General features: G+C 41.1%; 1 protein-coding gene across 1 annotated transcript; it reads right to left on the bottom strand.

Annotated features, from left to right (window-relative positions):
* Positions 1–1,294: 1,294 nt before the first annotated feature.
* RBMX2 (RNA binding motif protein X-linked 2) lies at positions 1,295–10,668 on the bottom strand. The gene is made up of 6 exons (XM_020889719.2): positions 10,582–10,668; positions 10,277–10,392; positions 9,137–9,188; positions 4,096–4,225; positions 2,327–2,504; positions 1,295–1,874 (listed from the first exon to the last, which is right to left on the bottom strand). Exons 1-6 carry the CDS (start codon positions 10,644–10,646, stop codon positions 1,363–1,365), a joined length of 1,053 nt encoding a protein of 350 aa, XP_020745378.1. The 5' UTR covers positions 10,647–10,668; the 3' UTR covers positions 1,295–1,362.
* Between the last annotated feature and the right edge of the window lie 4,368 nt (positions 10,669–15,036).

The following is a 15,036-nucleotide window of genomic DNA, read 5'->3' as shown; positions in this document are numbered from 1 at the left end:
GGGATCACAAAGAGCTGGACATGACTGAGTAACACTTTCACTGATACAATATGGATGCACCTCAAAAATATTATACTAAGTGAAAGGCACCAAACACAAAAGGCCACATGTACGATTCCACTTACATGAAATGTCCAGAATAGGTATCTACAGAACTGAAAGCAGATTGGTAGTTGCCAGGGACAAGGAGGAGGAGGGGATGGGGAGGAGCTGCTTAATGGGTAAATAGGGTTTCATTTTGGGGTGATGAAAATATTTTGGAACTAGATAGGGTTGGTGGTTTTATAACACTGTCAATGTACCAAATTGCACTGAATGTTCCCTTTAAAATGGTTCATTTCAAGATAAATATCATATACTAACGCATATATACAGAATCTAGAAAGATGGTACTGATGAACTTGCAAGGCAGCCATGGAGAAATATAGAAAACAGACTTATGGACACGGTGAGATGGGAGGAGAGGGTGATATGTACGGAGAGTACCATGGAAACTTTCAATAAACTTTCATGTAAAATAGATAGCCAATGGGAATTTGCTGTATGTCTCAGGGAACTCAAACAGGGGCTCTGTATCAACCTAGAGGGGTGGGATGGGGAGGGAGATGGGAGGTTCAAGAGGGAGGGGACATATGTACACCTATGGCTGATTCATGCTGATGTTTGACAGAAAACAACAAAATTCTGTAAAGCAATTATCCTTCAATTAAAAAATAAATAAATTTTTTAAATGGTTAATTTCATGTGAATTTCTCAATAAAATAAATACATAAATAAGTTATAAGGAAAAAAATGTAGACATATCAACCAAAACAAAAACAGCAAAATTAAAAAAAGATGTCTACAATTTCAAAAAACAGGGGGCACGTAGGCAAAAATAAGGAAGGAGCAGACTGATGTTAAGAATCCTTATCACATTCACAGCAACCTGTCTGAACCTAGTTAAGCCACACTTCTCTGCTCAGTGGTTATAGCTGCCAACTGGAAAGGTTCTTAACATGTAGCACAGAGACTGGAATTCTAGAACTGTCTGGTATTTCCCCTTCCTGGCCATTTCATCCTAAATTGGGGTCATGAATTCAACGGCCATATTTATGAACCCAGATTTAGGATACATGCTTTGGCAAGTACCAAAAGTACCGAGTATATTCCCAGGGACAATGGATTCTGCTCAAAAATCCAGGACATTTAGCTGTTAAAAACTACAGCTCTCTTGATGATTCTTATACTCAAGGGATCAAAAGAATTCATTCTCAGAGACTTTACATGTAAAAATAGTAAAAGAATAACTGAATTTCATTGTATTTGAAAAATAGTTAACTTTTAATTCTACTGTGCTGAATAGCTGAACAGGCTGCAGCATCAGTGATGCCTGCGCTCCCTGGGATTAGAAGACTCCCGGTCCCGGGAGTGCCGGGACCTTTTGTGCCGGTGGGATTTATCTCGGCTCCTACTTCTACTCCTGTGACTACGCCCCTCGGAGCGCCTGTCATGCCACCTGGAATGCACGTCTGAGCTTCGACCTCTGTCTCTCTCCCTGTGCCTGTCTTCTCTCTCTTCCCTCCTGCTTGATGACTTATGTTCGTGCTTGGACTTCTCCTTCCTTGGCTCCCTCTCTCGGTCCTCTGTTCCACCACGGCAGGCAGTCCTGATCTCAGGCGAACTGGGGTGGGACTTCTGCACCTCCCTGGACTCTGACTTCTGACCCTTCTCTGCCTTCTCTGAGTGCTTGCCACTGTGCTTTTTAGAGCCAGGGTCATCCTTTTCCTTTATCATCTTGCTTCTGGGCAATGAAGAGGAGGCTGGCTGCTCTGCCTGTACCTCCCGGCCAGTCTTCTCTTTGTCTTTCTTTTTTTTCTTTTTTTCCTTTTTGTCTGGAGGAAAAGAGGGGCACAATCAGTAAGAAAAAGAAGATGGAAAAGATGAAGGACATACAAAAGGAAAGCATGTTTGGCAGCAGTGTGAAACACTCACGGTCTCTATTTCTAGAAAAGTGCCTCCAAGAATCCAAGCTGGATGTCTGTCACCCTTAATATGTCAGGTTGCTGTATAAGGCAACTCCAGTTTTTAATTCTCTCTCTAAAGACCCTACCCAAACAGTCACATTGTTAGGTACCAGAGGGTTAGGACTTCAGTGTGTGCATTTTGGTGGCCAGAATTTAGCCCACAGCATTAGTCTTCTGCTGATACTTCTTTCCCAGTTAAAGTAAGGTTCCCCACACCTGCCCCCTTCACACTTGAGAACTGACTACCAACTCTCAGTGAAGGCTAAGAAGAGCAAACACTAAGCCTACCCAGAATCTTCTCATAAGCCTTAACCATTTACCTTTTTTGTGTTTTTTGGTGGGTTTCTCATCTTCAGAGCCCTCAGATGAACTTGGTGGAGGAGTATGAGCCCCACAGCCCTTCTCCTGCAGCTCTCTGGTCACCTCATCCATGTCTTCTGAGTCCTTAGGAACTCGATAGTTAGATACATGATCCACTCGGATAGTTCTCCCTTTGATCTAAGACAGACGGGCAATGTTTTAGCAAATAGCTAACTACTTGCTACCAAACACAGCCTTCTATCTATTTGAACCCAGCTGCAGAAATCCATGGTTTGAACCATTCCCATTACCTTCTTGTTAATTCTGTTTCTCAGAAAATCTCAAAAGCAGACCTACTCAACTGATGTGTCACAGCACACATCCCTACACATTCGCTTAGCCCTAGGGGCAGTCAGGTGGAGCCTGGGGCAGCTGGAGATCCTGGGAGCCTCGTTAGTTTATCCCAGAGTTCTATATAAATATCTCCATGTTATAAGTGTGCCATGAAGTGAAAAGAGCCTGGGAAGTACTGCCCCAAAGCGTAAGCAGCATGGAAAACTGCAAGAGTTTAGATGCACAAACATGAATTACCTTCCATCTGTAACATTAATTTACAGTGAAACACACTGTGAAAAAGCCTGGAAGCTAAAGGGAATTCCTAAAATTCAGCTCAATGCTACAGCTGCTTTCTCAACACAACTGGATGAGGCCAAAGCAGAACAATAGCTGGGAGGGGGTAAGGAATCTAGAAAGGACTACTTTCTTTTCTCTTAAGCCCTCACTCGTTGCTCCACCCCCACCATACTGGAACCACTGGCTCATGCTGATACTGTCACTGTGAATCACAACTCTCCAGGTGAACAACAAAAAATAAAACCCTCACTGAAAACAAAAACATTCAGGCAGATCCAGACTTATTCTACAGGCAATGCCATCAGAAATTTGAAATGTCTGGCTTTTACTGTTCCATTCAAGAGCAAGTTTTTACTCTTACCCCTAAGCCTGAGTACTTTCACCTATCCCATTCCACCATAAAAGGTAGAATAAAGTCACCTTTTATGGTGACTTCCTTTCACTGCTGGTGCAATCAGTGACAAATTCTCCAAGTCAAGAGTCACCCCTTCAACCTGTGACAATGCTCATTCAATGGCAGTGCTTTTCCTAAATGAGCACAGGGAGCATGTGGAACATAGATAACCCTGACTTGCCCCATCCCCTTCTCATGTCTCTCTCATGTCATCACTCACCCTGTCTCACTTACAAGGGTGGAGGAGAGAGAATAGAGGACAGAAAACTTCAGAATGAGTTACTTTCATAGAATTTGTCATCAGATTTTAACTAGAGAATTTTCAGGGCCCAGTACTGCTAAGTCAATAACATACATGGCTATGTCCTCAGCCACGAAACCATGATAGAACCCCAAATTCCCTGATACAGGACAGCATGAAATAGCAGTGTTTGCTCTCCAATATAGCAGAAATGAGAGTGAACTGTGAGGAGGAAAAGGTGAGAGACAGATGCCTGGTTGGGTGCAAGATGAAGGGGAGTGGGGGCGTCACAGTACCTATGCTCCTGAGGACATAGCTTGCTAAGAGATGGGGAAAAGGAATGCGTGCTGACAGGGTCATGAGCCAATGGAATTATTTCCTGGGGTCATTTCCCGGTCAGTATGTCCCCACACCTCTGCAACCCAGCTGACCAGTATTGCCCTTGAACCTGTAGTCATCAGCTGGGAAATGAAACTGAAACCCTACACAATAGAAAAGTTCTGCTCAGTAAGCATACTCACCTTGATCCCATTAAAATTGTCAACAGCCAGAATTGTGCTCCTCTGGTCTTCATAGCAGAGGAAACAGAATCCTTTGGATTTCCCAGTCTTCTTGTCCCGTACCAGATTAATGTTAACAATCTCCCCGTATCTATTTAATTTATAAAAGAGTAAAACACTATTGATTTAAAATGTAAAAACTTTCAGATCAGATGACAAAACAAAATTCAAATAATATAATCTGTACAGGAGACACACTGAGAACAAGATGACAAAGAAAGGTTAAAAATTAAAAGTTAGAAAAAGATATATCAAGAACACCTAATTTAAAAAATGGGTGGTAGTATTAAGATCAAAGATGAACTCAAGGCCAACCAAAAAAAACATTTAAATGTGACTAAGAGGGCTCTTTTACTCAGAACAAGGTCCTAACACATAAGTCATGAAATTTTATACATAAGTTAACACATTCAAAATTTTAATTAAAAATACAAAGAGCAACTAAGAGTGAAAGTTATGAGAGATTTTAATACACCACTTTGAGCCATAAAAGTGAGAAAAATAAGTCAGAGGAATTAATGTAAATTTATATAACTACAAATAAATATATACTTAATAATATAACAATTACATTGTTAAAAATATTAACATCAGACTAGTAGATATACAGATATACTCGATTGTACAATAAGAGTTTCTTTTCAAGAATCCATGAAACACATATTAAAACTGACTGTAGACTAGATCTCAAAGTAAACCCCAATAATCTCCAAAAACAGCACAGACCATGTTCTCCAATCATAATGTGAAACAGCTGGGAACAACAATTTCAAAACAAAAAATGCCCTAACTAGAACTTGAAACCTATTCTCCAGGCTAACTACTAGATGAATGAGAAAGTGAAATAAAATAAAGAAATCATGGTAGACTATTTAGAAAACAACAAAAATGGGAATATATACCAAAACTTAGTGACTATGTGTGTTAGTCGCTCAGTCTTGTCCGACTCTTTGTGACCCCATGGACTATAGCCCGCCAGGCTCCTCTGTCCATGGAATTCTCCAGGCAAGAATACTGGAGTGGGTTGCTGTTTCCTTCTCCAGGGGATCTTCCTGACCCAGGGATCGAACCCAGATCTCCTGCACTGCAGGCAGATGCTTTACCATCTGAGCTACTAGGGAAGCCCACCAAAACTTACAGGATGTGGCTAAAACCACACTCAGGAAAATCTGTAACATTAAAGAATTTTATTGTCAAAAAGGAAAGGGGAATTCCCTGGCAGTCCAGTGGTCAGGACTTGGTGCTTTCACTGTCAGGGTCCAGGTTCAAACCCTGGTCAGGGAACTAAGATCCCATAAGCCACTGGGGAGTGGGAGAGAGTAAATCTAAGGAAGGTAGGTGGAAGTTAATAAAGACATAATTTAATTAAAAATAAAATAGAAAAAATTCTACCTTACTCATTATATAAATTCCAGAAAAGTTAAAGCTTCATAAATGTAAAACTACAGTCATAAAAATACAATAGTAACTGATGGAAATGTTATAACATGATCACATACATATACCTCAGCCCAAAATCTAGCATCTTACTTAAAAGAAAACACTAGAAATGATTCAACTATGGTATTCAACTATTTAACACTATTTAATATTGTAGGTATTGGCCCATGCAATTAGACAGGAGACAACAGATATAAAAAAAGGGTAAATATTTGTGTATGTATAACTGACTCATTTGGCTGCACAGCAGAAACTAATACAACACTGTAAATCAACTATAATTTTAAAAATTAATTAAAACGTGAAAAAGTAAAGCTATCTCTGTATGAAGATTATATATGATGATATATATAGAAAACCCAAGAGAAGCAATGATAAACAATGATAAAAACAAACAATATAACAAATCTGTAGGATAACAGGATATAAAGTTAACAAAAATAAACCACTCTCTTACAAATAATAATCTTAAGATATAAGGAAAGAGAAGCCCCATTTGTAACAGCAACAACAAAAAGATAAAATACTTAGAGATAAATTTAACAACAAGCAATGTACAAGGTCTATGCAAAGAAAACTCTTAAAAACTACTGAAAGACACAAACACAGTTTTCAATAAATATAAAGACATCTCTTTTTCGTGCATAAGATGACTCAACATTATAAAGACATCAAAATAACCTCCCAAGTTAATACTTCTGTATAAGGGTGACACTCCAACTTGCTGGGAGAAAATATGGAGTTTTAAATAAATGCTGTTGGGACAACTAGATAGCCATTTGAAAAAATATGAAATTGGGTCCATATCTCATACTACACATCAGAATAACTCTAAATGGATCAGAGATTTCAGTGCATAAAATTGAAACCATACAAGTATTAGAAGAGAACACAGATGGGTGGGAAGAAATACTTTCTAATTATGACTCAAATCCAGAAGCAATAAAAGACTGATAAATTTGACCACACGAAATACTTAGAGGACCGACTATACCGGGACAGCATGAGGGAGTTTGGGGGATGATGGTCCTTCATCCTAATTGTGAGGGTGATTACACAAATCTATTCAAGTATTAAAAAAAATTCATAGGACTGTACATCCCCTAAAAATTCAATGTTACCATAAGATCATTTAAACATATGAATAGATGAATGCATAAAAATTTAAAAATAATAATTTTGCAAAGAAAAACATCGCAATAAGCAAAGTCAAATGGCAAACTAGGAGAAAACGTCTGCAATTTACATCACAGACTAAGGCTAGAAAGCCATTTTTTTTCCTTTTGCTATAAAGGACATAATCAGGACAACTGAAAGTCAAATAAAGTCTATAGATTAGATAACAGTGTAACAGTGTGATCACTATCCTGAAGTTAAATGTCCCGGTATTTTGGGAAATACACACTGAAGAATTTAGGGGTAAAAAAAAAAGAATTTAGGGGTAAATGTGCATCATGTCTGCAATTGATCCCCAAATGGTTCAGAAAAAAAATAATATGCATGTAGGTGGAAAGAAATAACAAAGCAAATGTGATAAAATGCTAACATCTGGGGACTCTGAGTAAAGGGGATATAGGTATTCTTTATTCTATTTCATAACTTTCCTGTTTTAACTGAGAAATTATTTCAAGTATTTCAAAATAAAAAGCAAAAGAATACAGGAGCTGGCTTGACAGGATAAGTACAGACCAAACTTGGACAGTTTGAGCATCAAGAAATAATAATAATGGCAATGTAGTATAACACATCAAATTAAAAAAATAAGTCCACAACAATACAATACACAATAAACTTAAAAACAATAAGTTAACATCCTTAATACATAAAGGGCTCTTGTAAAATCAGTAAGAAAATGAGGAACACACTAACAGGGAAAAAATAGGCAAATGATCTTAGTAGACAATTTACAAAGAAAAAGAATAAGGGCCTATAAATCTACGAAGAGATGTTCAACCTCCCTGATGATGAAATAAAGGCAAAGTAAAATAATAATGAAAAGTCATATGGCAATATTTTCTTAAAATAACCATTACTGATTAGGATTCAGGAAAATGAGCATTCCAGTCAGAGTGAAAACTGATACAACCTTTTCAGAGAGTAACTTGACAATGTTTATAAATTAATTTCATGAAGGAAACCATCAGGGAGGCATACAAAGATGTATATATCACAATGTACACTGCAGTATAATTCATAACAGCAAAATACTGGAAATAATGCCCAACACTGAAAAGAAGACAATAAATACACAAAGATATTAACATTTTTTCCTTAAAGTACATTCTTACTTTATTCTTCATACTTTTTTTTCCCAAATGTTCTACAACAACTATACATTACTCTGATAATCAGAAAACAAAATATTTTTTGAAAGCAACTGTTATCAGTGACACAGGTAATCTTCATGGAGAGCAATGTGTGGAGCCAAAACAGAGAACTGGAATAAACACACACACTAGTGATCATCACTCAATGCAAATAAGACAAAAACAGCTCCCAGGTGGAAGACTGGACTAGGCAGAGCTACCACAAAGGGGTGGAAGTTATAGGCTGCACCTACTGTGAACTTCCCAATACCCAAGAGTTGGAAGAAGCAGCCTCAGGCCCTGCCAGGGCCCTCTACCATGGCCTTTTTCTTGCCCAGTTCTTTTCCCACGGCCTTCTGTCCTATATATGGCCCAACCAAGTCCAACCATTCCCCGCCATGGCAATGCCTCTGCCAGGGTGTGCCAGCCACTGTCTGCTTGCCCAACGTCTTTTATCATGGTCCTCTGCCTGAGGACTCCACAGCCCAGGGGTCATGGCTCTCTGCTGCTGGGAGCTGCCAAGGCCTTCTGGCATCTATGGACTAACTACTCTGTGTAGCTTTGGGGTTGTACCCAACCCCTCTCCTACCGGCTGCCACTACTAGTGTGAGCTGCCAAGCCTCTCTCCCACCGAGTGCTGCTGCTATCACCCCGTAGCAGAATGAAGAATATAAGGTTCTCCTATTTATTTTTATCCCTCATCAGCCTGTGATTCTTAGTCTCCAGTTAAAGAGACTGGCTCTGCTCACTAACCTTACACTCAACTAGAAACAAACAACAACAATGAAAAAACTACTGCCTAAACCTTTTGCTTTTTTCCCAGTTCCTCTGTGCTTTGTCCTAATCCTACAGTGCCACATAGGTGTGGGCCCAGAATGGCCCCATGATCATGAGTTATCACTATTTTATAAGAGCCCAAGGAGACAGGCCAATAGAGTACCTCCCTAGGAGTTCCAGTCTGTTCCAATGGAGGCCTCAGTGAAAAGGCAATAAAAATAGACCAGAATCTCCAAGACAGGCTCCTATATCAACCAACTTCTTGGATTTGGCACATTGGAGAGTTCCAGTCCTGGGACTGATCTAGACTAGAACAGAAGCTCCAGGCCTCCCCATGCAGGGAGGCCAGTCAGTCTAGAGTTAAAATAAATGGGCTTTTGTGATGCCATAAAATGCATTACGGAAGCAAACTATTCTGAGACCCAGAAGGTAAGAAATAAAAAGTGACTTACTAAAAAGAAGGAAAAAAGGTAACTTACTGTGAGAACACACAGATGATGTCCCCTTCAGTCAGTTCATAAGGAAGCCCCCCTCAAAAAGAAAAACACATTTCAGTTCAGCAGACACTTACCAAGTGTCTACTATGTACCATGCATGCACTAGGCTAGGCACTGGGACGTAAATAAGAATAAACAACAGGGCCTTCCCTCAAAGAATCTAGTCTAATGCAATGACAGAAGCACATAGAAGATGCAGCAGTAATACATAAAAAGGAGTGATTAACTTTGAGTGGAAAAGCTGGGGTCACCCCTAACCAAACTAACCCCCCTCACACCCAAAATCTTCTGGACAAAGCAGATAGTTTCCAGCACAAAACTTGGCTTCCAAAAACATATCTTGAGCTCATGTGCTGTCTATCTGCAAATTCACAGCTAAGGTCCAAAATCAGTTTAAATATGCGAATATTAACCCCACCTCACAAAGACTAAGGATTATAAAGTCAATTGCTAAGCATTTCATAGGAAATAAATTTCCCTGCAAATGTTTCCTTCCTCATCAATAGAATGACGATATTACAGTTCTAACGTCACAGAATTGTTATATTAGTTAAATAAATGGAAACAAAATGCTTAAAACAATGTCTGGTGCAATAACCTCTTTGAATAAATTGTCAAATTACCGCATATGACACAAAGTGAATATAGTGATGGTGATACGGCCACGGATAGAAGGCAGGAGATAATTAGATGAGGAAAATAAATTCTGAGGGAAGGAAAACGAGGAGGGGAGGGAGTTGGCAGTAATATGAGATAGGGGCTAAGACCATGAGTTCTAGAGTCCCATAGTTTTGGCTGTTCCACTTCCTAAGCTATGTGACCTGAAGTCATTAGCTTCTCTGCACCTGTTTCTTTAGCTGTATAAATGGGGCGGGGGGGGGGGGGGGGAGCAAGGGGATGATAATAACGGTCTCTGAGAAACCAAATGGCACGATTCTCAGCACAGTGAACGGCCGGCAGTACCTATTATGAGCACTGACTTGGCAGAGACAGCAAACTAGAAATGGGGAGAAAACAGACAAGGAAAACCCAGGGGGACCGCGGAAGGGAATAAATGTGGGTGGTGAATATCGGGAGGAATGAAAGGCGAGAACGCTGAAGGGAAGAAAACGTGGGCCTCACCCAGGAAGATCCAAGCGCTGTCCTTGTATTCGGAGTGCCAAGACACCTTCTCCGCCACCCCCAGTTGGACCTCACGCTCATTCAGCTCATTAATCAGCTTCACTTTAGTTAAAGGGCTGTAAACCGAAGGAAAAGCGGACATTTAAGCGCGCCCCAGCCTGAGATAAAACCGAGAGACTAATTTTCTAGACTCCCCGCCTCTCCCGCCCGTCAGCCCCGCAGATGCTCTACCACCTCAGCCCCGGTGGGCTGCCCCCGGGCACCAGTTCCCCCGACCCCTGCTCAGAGGGCAGAGGAGGCCTTACTTCATCTCCGCGGGTTCGGCCTCAAAACCTAGAAAGCGACTTCCGGGAGAAGCCGCAAGACGCATGCGCGGTCACGGCGCCTCGCGCCCATTGGCTGCCGCAAAGCTCGCGCCGCGCCGGAAGAGCGCTGGCGCGCCGGGGGCGTAACGCCTGAGCACTAGAGCCGGAAGCGGCTTTCCTTGTCCGGTGGAACTCGCTGTTTAATCGGAGTTTTTCTCTGGTCCGTTAGTACGTTCCTCCGTAAAATTGGGCAAGGGTGCGAGCCTGGTCTATTCCAGGACTCCTAGCTCCTGGACGACACCTGGCATTGATTAGGTTAGCTACAAATGTTTGCTGAATTAAGACTGAAAAAGTGCCTGATACGGCGACTTGAATCCTAGCCTTCGCTCCTAGTCAAATTCCGCCTCCATCCTTCACTCCCAGTCAGTAACTCACACGCGCACCCCCAGCAAAGCATCCTTGTTCAAGAGTGACGGCAGAAAAGTAAAGAAGATACTTGAGAGGGTAAATTTTTTTTTTTTCCCTCTCAAATCCCAATGCATAGGCAACTGACAAGTACACCTCTGTAGGCTGAATTGAATACCCAGATTTGTGTGAAAAACTGCTACCCCTTTTCCACAGTCTCCTACGGGAGGTAGAAATTCGTATTGTTAAATTAATAGCTAACAGTTGAGCAGACAATACTAAATTGTGTGCTAATCAATTTATATGCATTGGCTTTCTATCCTCACAACAGCCCTGTGATGTCTGTGATACAATTATTCTCTCCATTTTATAGAAGAAACTGAGGTTCAAAGGAGTTAAATATTAATGGTTTGAAAGGTACTCTGTCTACCCATCAGGTCTGGTTGATTTATGAATCCATACTGAGCATCTGTATATGTTCTGTACAGCAAGTCTGTAGACAGAATTGTAAGGTTGGATTCTTTGCCTTCAAAGAGCTGATAATATCATTGAGCATACAGGATATACCTGCTTGATAGATTTCACTCCAGAAATAATCAGGAACCTGTAGAAGAGGTGGTGACATATAATGTGTAAATAAACCATATTGAAGATTTAAATCCATCTTGCACTTGTCCACATCAGTATCTGGTCTTAGACCATGTATGGTCTAAAAGTGAAATTCCAGAGCTGTGTAGTTCTCTGTGTAGGCCTAGCTCAGAATCCCTGAAACTAGCCACTTCATAAAAGTATTTTGATGATGACGGTGATGATGACAACTGTACCCTCAATGGTTCACCATGTACCCAATGTCTTGCTACGAAGCAGAACAGAATCTGCCCATAAATGACAGTTTCTCTTCATTCATTCTGTGTCTCTTCCCTTCCCCCACTCCAACCCAGCTATTCATTAACTTGGTAGAATTAACATTGGCAATGAAAACTAAACAGTGACAGATTGCATAGGGGTTTTATCTGCTCCTGGAAACCTTAGGTTGCCTAGTTGTAGGTTGAAATAATCACTGCAAAGTGGTAAACTAGCTTGCAGCATTATCTGGCTGAATTCTTCCAGCAACTGTGAAATGAGAGAATTGGAGCAATACCTAGGCCTTGGTCATCAGAGTTCAGAAGGAAGCTGAAGCAAAAGAGAAAAGTAAGACCAACCAAATAATAGACACCTGGGCTGGCAAACTCTGGTCCTCCTCTCAGACATTAAATTCAGAGGGTCCTCTGGATTCTCCTCCCCTTTCCACTCAGACTTATGGAAATCTCTAGGCATCATCTTACCTACCAATTGGAAGTACATCCATGGAGATATCCTAGGCAAACTGGGAAGGTTTTCAGCTCTCCCAGCTTCTACTCTTTTCTTCACCAATAACATTCATTTAGCACCCATTGTATGCAGAGCTCATTTCTAGGTTCAGTGGGTAATGCTAAGGAAATTGACGGTAGTCCCCATGTTCAAGGAAAGGCTCAACAATATGGCTAGTCAAATTCATCTCTCCACTTCTGACCACCACACTACACCCGCAAACACTTTCCCTCCTGACTTCTCTGTTTTAGGGAATGTTATCACCATTTTCCTGGTTGCCCATGTTCAAAAACAGGGATGTCATGCTTGTATTCCCTATACCTATTCACCCAAAGATATCTATCCAATCACCAATTCCTAATAATTGCACCACTTCAGTGTCTGTCAAACACATCCTGTCTACTCTCAGTGATGTTCTGAGTCATCATTACATGCCTCCTAGCTCTTTCAGTACTCTTATAACTGCCCAGCCCCTAATCTTCAGTCTTTTCTCCAACTGCTCCCCCGCCCCATGAAGCCTCAGTTTCAGCCAGGCTCCACTTCTATCTGTTATCTCAAGGGCCCCTTTCATTATCCAACCTAGATACCTCTTCTGAGAGATCCATATATCCCTGGGCCACTCACCTCACTCTGACTGAAACCTGCCCGAGCTCCAAACTCCAGTCAAGGCATTTCTCGTTCAGGAAACTTTTCCTGACCTTACCAGCCTGCAGTGATGGCTCCCGCTTCTGAACTCTGCAGTTCTTCGCAGCTCTTTTATGTTCACTCCCCAGAAAGACTGTGAGGTCCTGGAAGGTAAAGACTGCATCTTTAAGCTCTCAGTACCTCAAACCTCAAACACATAGTAAGTACACAATACAATTATTGGTTAATGAAACTGAAAATACAGCTATGGTTACATTTATGAAAACAGATGAGGGTAAAGGGAAAGAGGCTTTTATTTCCCTTTGTCCCTTTCTACACTGTTATCATTTTCTTACTTTTATCCAGATATCTTTTCTTTATCACATTTTTATTGCCATGTTACCTTGGCAGAAAGAGCATGACCTTAATTTTCTTGCTTTTGTCTTTTATTCAGCCATTCAACAAATATTTATTGAGCAACTATTATATGCTAGACACTGGTATAAGTGCTGGAGATATAACAGCAAACAAGAGAAGTAGAATTCCTGTCTTTATGGAGTTTACACTCTTATTGAGGAGAAGGAAAATTACATGAATATACATCCAATCTTGATAAATACTATGAAGGAAAAATAAAGCAGCATTGGTGACAGAGAGCTGGAGAGTGTTGCTATTTTATAAGTGGTGTCAGTCAAAGAAGCCCCTTCCCCAGTAAAGTGACATGAAGGCAGAGATCTACAAGAAGATGAGGAGCAACGCTTGGAGATTTCTGGGAGAAGAGTGTTGCAGGCAGCAGGAACAGTACGTGCAAAGGTCCTGAGATGGGAGTGTGTTTTAGAAACAACAAGCATGCCAGACTGGCTGGAGAGGAGCAGGCAAGGGAAAGAATGACAGATTTTTGTTCATTTAATAAAATCTGATTTAGTACCCACCACATACTAGACACTTTTCTAGGTACTTTACACATATTAATTCATCTACTTCTCACAGCAATCCTATGAAGGAGATACTATTGTCCCCATTTTGCTGATGCAGAAACTGAGGCACAGAAAGGTTATGTCACTTGCCCTAGGTCACAGAACTGATAAATGGGAAGCCACAGGATAGTGTGGCTCCAAAGTCTGTTATCTTTAGCCTCTAAAGGGGATAAATGAGGGTCACAGGATAAACGGGGTCAGGGGAGGAGATCAGGCGTGAACATATTGGATGGCAACTTTGGATTTTACTCAATGTGAGGTGAGAAGCCACTAAAGGATGTTAGTCTGACTTACATTTTAGCAGGATCACCTTGGCCGCAGACTGGAGGTGGTCAGGGGTGGGGAAGTCAGGGGTGTGGAGGGTGCATGGAAATGCCTGGGATAGAAGCAGTAAGACCAGTTGCAAAGCTCCACAATAATTCAGGCAAGAGATGATGGTAGTTTGCCTCAGGGTGATAGCAAAGGGGGTGATATTCTATGCTGGTATCTTTTTATGCTAAAAAAAAAAAATAATAACACATCTAACACCAACATAAAGTCATATCCTGTGTTTGTTAGTGTTCAGGTACTGGTGTTCAGGTGCTGGTCTAGATGCTGGGGATACTACAGTGAACAAAACTACATGATTCCAGCTCACAGTGTTTCCAGACAGTTACATATGTGAATAAATATACAAAAGGATGAATGTTGCAGTGAAGACACGAGTGAAGTGCTATTGGAACTAGATAAGGCATCAATTCATTCTGACTGCTTGGGGTCAGAAGAAGTGGGGATGGAAAGCAGATTGTTGTGTACTACAGAAAGGCAGATAACAGTTGAACTGGACCTTGAAGGTAGTCACCTTGTAGATGGAAGATAGGGAATGGGCAAGAGCATCTCAAGCAGAGGAACCAGCAGAAGAACTACCAAAGGCAAAAGATTTGCATTTTTACAAAGTTGTCAGGTCATGCCAATGTTGCTGATCTGGTTCACCCTTTGGTGCACAAGACGCTAGAAGACAAGGCTTCCCTAGTGGGTCAAACAGTAAAGAATCTGCCTGTAATGCAGGACACCCGGGTTAGATCCCTGAATGGGGAATATTCTCTTGAGTAGGAAATGG

This window comes from Odocoileus virginianus, unplaced genomic scaffold (genome assembly GCF_023699985.2).
Source record: "Odocoileus virginianus isolate 20LAN1187 ecotype Illinois unplaced genomic scaffold, Ovbor_1.2 Unplaced_Scaffold_2, whole genome shotgun sequence".
In the NCBI taxonomy this organism is placed as follows: domain Eukaryota; kingdom Metazoa; phylum Chordata; class Mammalia; order Artiodactyla; family Cervidae; genus Odocoileus; species Odocoileus virginianus.
Note: the sequence above shows the minus strand (reverse complement) of the source record. Positions and strands in the feature narration are given on the sequence as shown.

Bases quoted from the DNA above. Each gene is read 5' to 3' on its own strand.
- RBMX2 (XM_020889719.2), bottom strand. From the start codon at position 10,646: ATGCGTCTTGCGGCTTCTCCCGGAAGTCGCTTTCTAGGTTTTGAGGCC. The intron at 4,226-9,136 runs GTAAGTTACCTT...TAAATTAAATAG, and splicing joins ATCATCTGTGTGTTCTCACA to ATACGGGGAGATTGTTAACA. The intron at 2,505-4,095 runs GTGAGTATGCTT...CGTCTGTCTTAG, and splicing joins ACAATTTTAATGGGATCAAG to ATCAAAGGGAGAACTATCCG.